The sequence below is a fragment of the Theobroma umbraticum genome, unplaced genomic scaffold, assembly GCF_002168275.2.
Source record: "Theobroma umbraticum cultivar Fairchild unplaced genomic scaffold, ASM216827v3 scaffold_86.0, whole genome shotgun sequence".
Classification (NCBI taxonomy): Eukaryota; Viridiplantae; Streptophyta; class Magnoliopsida; order Malvales; family Malvaceae; genus Theobroma; species Theobroma umbraticum.
The window spans coordinates 4,396,514-4,403,366 of record NW_018397263.1 but is presented as its reverse complement, the minus strand read 5'-3'; the positions used below and the strand labels follow the sequence as shown (position 1 = coordinate 4,403,366).

Below are 6,853 nucleotides of genomic sequence, written 5' to 3'. Positions count from 1 at the left end.
ACAGTTGCTGAAAACATTGGGTACAGGGATCTAGTGACAAACATTGGCATGGAGAGGGTTGAGCTTGCAGCCCCTATTGCAAATGCAGATGATTTTGTCAGAACACTTCCAGAAGGATACAGAAGCCATATTGGACCAAGGGGCTCACTTTTAAGTGGAGGTCAGAAGCAAAGGTAAAATTCACATGTACATCACTGTTTTAATTCTGAAATCTTTCCCCATCTATTCCTCTTTTTTCAGAGTGGAGTACTCCCATTTAATTGCTAGTAATTGAAAGAAAAGGATATCCAGCTTATTAATTTTATTTTATTTATTTTCTGCTCTCAAGAAAGTAGTAGTTAACTCAATACAGCAAGAAGTTAATTATTGACTTGTTATTTCATATACCTGAGATATTTCTCCTTGTTTAAATCACAAACCTGCCTGCTTGCTTACAAATGTAGACTAGTTATTGCAAGGGCAGTCTATTAGAATTCATCTATTCTGGTTTTGGATGAAGCAACTCCTCTGCTAGACAGTAGGTCGGAGTTATTGGTGAGGCAAGCTATTGAGCGTTTGATGGAAAATCATACAGTAAGAACAATAACTTAACTTACCAAGCCATAATTATATTTTGATATATAATTCTCCTCGAATCTGTAGCAAGACAAGTGGTGAATAACTATTGTGCCCAATATATTATTTTTAAGCATAACCACAAACACTAACTAAGTAGTATCTTTTTGGATTATATCCATGGGTTTGATTGGGATTGACTTCAAATGTATCCTCTAAGCATATTATAGAATGTAAGCCTGGGGTTTGGTTAGCTTGAGTAGGGTCTGTAGAGCTTCTTCAACTGCTACCAAGATAAGGCTGCTACAACCAGCGACCTCAACCATAATACTTGCTAGCAGTGATACATGAGCTTGAAATATTTTTGTTTATTCCAAGGGACGCTGCATTAGAATGTCATACAATTGGGTGAAGTATTTAGGTCTATATTGATGTGAATATATTCTCCCATGCCTCTTCTGGTACCTAAAATTTGAAATTAATCACATCCATAAGCAGGAAACTGCTCCATCTTGAAATACAGAAGGAATAAGTTGAGAATTATTTCTTACAGTTAAACCATGTATACTTTATTTACAGGTGCTGGCCATAGCCCATCGTTTGGAAACAGTTTTAATGGTGGATCGGGTATTCCTTCTACAAGATGGGAAGCTGGAGGAGTTAACTAAGTCACCTTTTTTGGCTGGTCACTGTGACTCATTGATGTCCACTAGTCTTGTGATTTGAGATCATTCAAAAACTTGGGGGCAGGAGGAGTTGAAATGAGCCACTAAATAATAGTTGCTGGTTTTTCTGTGGCGGTTGTGTGATCCAACTTGCAGAAAATTAGGTTATCTTGATTGAGTTTCAATATATGTGATGATAATGCTTCAATCTTCAAGGCATTGTCAAGCAGTTGGTATGAGATGTGCATGGAACTAGAGTCATCATTTGTACTAGCTCCCATGTGTAACAGCATATGTAAATGATGGTGTTATACTCAATTTATTTGTACATTTAAGTTAATTGTTCTTTTTCAATAAAATTTTTGATGTTCAGTTCAAAGAATCCCAAGTTTCACAAATGTGAAACGATGTCACTTTTTTAATTTCATAATATTATTACGAGTATTTCATGTAATATTAAATATTATCTAATAATCTTAAATGTTATTATTTCATTTAATACTAAATACTGTAGTTATACGACATCTTACTTAATATTATTTCATATTAAATTTACTGCATATTTACAATATTTTCACATTATATTATTTAACATAAAAAGTTAATAATATTAAATTGTTTCATTTAACAGAAAATAATTTAGTAATAATTATAAATATTTTAATCTAAAAATTTTTAATAAAATAAAATTATTAGTTTATTATGATACATTAATTAATAATATCAATAGTTTATTTAATAGTAAATATTCAAATAATTAAAAACTTAAATTATCTAATATTAAATTATATAAATTACATAATTTTAATAAATATTGATAAATTAATAATAATGATTAAATTATAAATTTGTTATTGAAATCTTTAATCACTAACAATTATTATATTATGAATAAATTATATAATATTAAAAAACAATACCCAATTACACAATTTCAATAACTTATATTCGTTATTTTACGTATTTTTCAAACTTTATATATTTTACTATGGCAACTTGTTAATAAAATATTTTTAATTTTGTTAATATTTTGTAATGAATTCAATATTATTTTAAATTAATTAATTTATATTTTTATTATAAAGATATACATATTGTTTCCGAAAATACCGAAAGATGGCAAGGGTGAAGAGGACGGGTGGTTTCTATCATTTTAAATTTCTATTTTACCCCCGATGGATTACTACAAAACGGCAACCAATGGTTCCCGTTTTAGATGGGGTGCGCAATGCGCTCACAGTTCCTTTCCAAGACAGATTATCAACCCCTCCCTAATTTCATTTGCCGCCATCAATCAAAACCGCGCGCGCTCTTTTTCTCGCACTCTTTTCATTATAGCATTTGTACCCACGACCAAGAGTTTAAAAAATAGAATCATTTGCTTCATCGCTTAATCAGGTATTTCTTCTAGACTCCGTTTGTTTCCTGAGAAAATGAAGGAAAATTCTTACAAAATTTCCTTTTTTTTTTCTCAGATTTCCCAGCAGTCAACTGTTCATCCATCCTCACTAGACTCGCTACTAATTTAGTAGTTTGAAACGGTACGTTCCGCATCACGACCTTTATTTCCTTTTCAATTTCTCTTGTGTTTTTGTTCTTTTTGTTGTATTTTGTAATTTTCATCGTGAAGAAAAAAGGGAATTGTCATGGATCCAGTTGATTATGTGAAATAAATAGTCTCAAATCTAGTGAAATAATGGATTGTTGATAAATCTTTAAACTCATTGCATTGTTTTTCTGGAATAGCTGGCTGTAAAATCACGTTGGATGAGCATCTTTAGGTTATGAGAAGTTTGTTTCTTTGCTTGGATAGTTAGGCTCTTAGGTTTGCAAATGGTGGCAATGTGATAAGAGCGAAGCTTGTATGTCATGCTTAGAATTTTCCTATCCGATATGGTGCAATTAGTGATCAAAATTCTGTCATAGCTCAATTTGAAATCTATGCACCTAGATTTCGGTTTGGGTAAAAGTTGCTTTTCTAATTTAGGAGAGCAAGAAAAAATGCTGCTAATTTGGTGTTTAGCTCATGATAAGTTGTTGAAAATTTGTGTACAGTTGTGATTGGGAATTTTTTTTGGTATTAGTAAAATGATTTTCTTTTGGATGTTTTCCTTTATGTTCTGCCAGATATGGATACTTCAAGCCCTGCAGCTCTTGTCAATGGAGGATTGCTACGCATGCATGTGGGACGCAAGGTGCGGGCAGTGATTCAGGTTGTACGTTCTGAAGTTGGATCTGTGGTGGGAAAGTCTACAGATGATCGCCAACTTGTTGTAAAAGGCTCCCCACCTGTTCCTCTTACAAGTTATGTCGAGGTTATTGGGGTTGCTGAGAATGATAATTCTATCCAGGCTGAAATATGGACCAACTTTGGTGATTCATTTGGTATGGCTTTCTACTCCATATGAAGTTTACCTGAGCTTGTTGAACTACGCAAATGTGATCAATTTTCCTTAGGGGAATGCATTTTAGTTTTCAAACATAATAATCCGTGTGTTGTGGACTTGTAATTCCAATTACAAGAGTTAGTTTATTGGGGTGAAGCAGAACTGCCAACGATCTCTGCTTGTGGTTTTTTAGAGTCCCCTGATCCCTATTTTGATAGGCTTTATTAACTATTAGGCAATAGGAAGGGTACACTGGTAAACTTGCACTGAACCTGGATGCTGGCAGATTAATGTGAATATGGGTGTGAGCTAATGTGCTGAACTTAAAATCTAAATGGTATTTGTTGCCATGCTGAGTGGCATCTTTTCCATGTGATACCTGTGGCAACTTAGTAGCCTTCAAAGATGTTTTATTACATGACGTGTATTGAAGGGCCATTAACCGTCAGATTGTTTTAGAACTGTTCAACTATATAGCCAGCAGATGAGCTGTTCTATCTCTGAGTATTTAAACAGTCAAGTGAAGCAATACCATATACTGCTTTGGCTCTATTGGTAGCAGTAAACGTTGTGACTTGTTTATAATTGTTGGATGATTGAAATGTTCTAGTTACCTCAACACTGAGCTAGCACTGAGTCCTTGAAGCATTATTTCTTTAATCTTCAATTGATTTTTTGTTTTGTTTTGTTTCTGATAAAGTTTCTTTCCTTTTTCAATAATGGCAGACACATCCAACTATGATCAGCTCTGTCAGCTTGCAAATGGAGAGTTCAAACACCTATTCCTCTGAGGTGTTTTAAGATTATTTCTTGGCAAAAACTTTTAGCTGCAGTGTACTTTGCATTCTATGCCCATATAAATAGGTGGAAGTTCTGTGAAAGAACTTGCTCATGAGTCACTGCTGTAGGTGTTGATAGGTTACCTGGAAATTCTCTTTGTACTGTTTGTCTTTGGGATAGCTGTTTTTACTGTTACATGCTCATCCATTATGAAAATGCCCTCTCTGTCATTATAACCTCTATGATAGAATCTCTAGCTGCCTAAAACATATGGCCATTACAAATTTGTGAGTGGCTCAAGAATTATTGTGGTTTTCGTTATTTTCTGTCGTTATTTGTTAATGAAATTGCCCCCAATGAAGATGGAAGAGTGAAACATTCATATGTTGATGAGCAAAGATGCTGCTAACAAATATAAGTTGTAGATGAAAAGAAACGAATAAAACTGATACACACACACACTTAGATTGATGCAACTGGAAGATGGCGAGTGGCTATGGTACATATTATACCTTATGATCCATTTGCTCTGTTCCTTCTGCATTATCATCAACAAAATAATGCAATGCTTTTTTGCCGGGATCTCTTAGTAGTATTCCTACTGTATTTCTATATAAATCTGCCTTTTTAGTTCAATTTAACTTTCCTTATTTCTTGCCTCTTTGTTTTTCTTCCTTTTCCCCTTGTGGTAAGTTGAGAAATGGTGTGTGATTCATCATCGATCTAAGATCTTCAAATGATGTTGACTATAATCCAATTTTTTTGTTTAAAAGAATTATTTTACCTTAAATTGAGAAAAGGAAAAGGTAAAAGAATTGAAGAGTAAAAAACTTTATTAAAAAATATTTTATAATAAAAAAATTGTTTAATTCAAACATTCAAAATACGGTGGATGGGTATATTAGCGAATGTTTTGATATTAGATCATCTATTTATCAAATGGATACATTTCTTAATTGTTTAATATCCATTCGAAAAGAAAGATATTATCATAAAATAATGAAAAACAATGTAAGATTTATCAACTAAGAATCAAATGGTAGAATTTAGAGGACAATTTCATTACTTAATAAGTACAAAATCTTAATTTCAAACTTTGAACATTAAATTTAAAATTAAACTTATACATGCTCATCATGTATATAATTTTACACTAATTTTTCCACAATCCTATATCAACAAACATCATCATATTCATAGTATTTATTTACATAAATTAAGTGATAGATTGTATAAATAAATAAACATGTACATAAAATTAGAAAAATATAAGTTAGACTTTTAAAATGTTTTATGTATAGTTTGTTGGTACTAGTACGACATTCAAAATAAGATTATTTGATTATATACTATCTTTAATGAGGGATCAAACAATTAGAACTTGAAATAACTTATAAATCTCGTTTTTGATTCTTTGAATGTTGAGCAAGAGGTTTGAATTTTATGAGAAATGACTTGTTGGGTAGGCAAAACATAAATATATTTTCATATGTATAAAAATGAATAATTAAATTCTACATGCTATCATCAAATTAAGTTCTAGTATGTATAAATTCTTTTTCAATTTAATATTTGACCTTAATTTTTCATGCTATTTTTCTTTTATCAACTCTTTATTAGATTCATATAATATCTAGTAATTAATACTTATACACATACTCATACAAGTTATTAAAATGTTAATTTTTCTAGAAAAAAAAATTTTATTATGTACGTCAAAGAAGAAGAAATTAGTACCTCTACAATTTCAACATCATTATCCTATTTCAATTAATCCTTCATTGCTAATAAGGTATTATATATGTAAGTTTTCAAGCCAAATTAATTAGTTGTATGATAAATCAAGATACTTATTTATTTATCTATATCTAATTTACCAAATAAATTGATAATTATTTCTCATTGTAATTTAGTCTAATATTTATTTTACTTATTTATGAAATTATTAATTATTTATTTATTACATTAGAGAAAAAATGAAATCAATAAAATGAAATATGGACAGAAAATAGAAACAATTAATATTATATTATATAAAAAGAAAATATATACAATAAAAAAAATGACGAAAAATCTATAATTGGTAGATCTCACATCATTTTATCCATGTCTTTTTTCTTTTTTTAAAAAAGGAAACATGTATAAATATCACTCAAGAGCTTTAAAAGAAGTAAGTAAAATGTTTTGAATCCGACATGGAGCAAGTCCGGGATCCTTGAAAATTTATATGGGTGGGCGCTGCGGTTGTGCTTTCCAACACAATCTGATTGCCCCTCCTCCATATGAGTAGTAAAGGACGCCACTGCAATTACAAACTAAAGTCAGTACTCAACAAAATACCCACTAATTTTGAATGTTACAGAAGAAAATTTTAAAATATATAGAAATGCATACCTTTACCACTTTTCTTATAAAGAACACTCTCTTACACTTACAGAAAATCCTGAGCAATTTCCCCATTTGGAT

General features: G+C 31.0%; 2 protein-coding genes across 2 annotated transcripts in view; both read left to right on the top strand.

Annotated features, from left to right (window-relative positions):
* ABCB29 (ABC2 homolog 12) overlaps window positions 1-1,638 on the top strand; it is a 2,505-nt gene extending 867 nt beyond the window's left edge. The window contains 3 exon segments of the mRNA XM_021434094.2: window positions 1-173; window positions 444-573; window positions 1,135-1,638. The exon segment at window positions 1-173 is cut by the window's left edge and continues 15 nt beyond it. Coding sequence (XP_021289769.2) covers window positions 1-173; window positions 444-573; window positions 1,135-1,281 — 450 coding nt within the window. The 3' untranslated portion in view covers window positions 1,282-1,638.
* An 824-nt stretch (window positions 1,639-2,462) lies between these two features.
* LOC110420608 (replication protein A 14 kDa subunit B-like) lies at window positions 2,463-4,785 on the top strand. The gene is made up of 4 exons (XM_021433986.2): window positions 2,463-2,618; window positions 2,696-2,761; window positions 3,348-3,605; window positions 4,334-4,785. Exons 3-4 carry the CDS (start codon window positions 3,350-3,352, stop codon window positions 4,396-4,398), a joined length of 321 nt encoding a protein of 106 aa, XP_021289661.1. The 5' UTR covers window positions 2,463-2,618; window positions 2,696-2,761; window positions 3,348-3,349; the 3' UTR covers window positions 4,399-4,785.
* The last annotated feature ends 2,068 nt before the right edge of the window (window positions 4,786-6,853 follow it).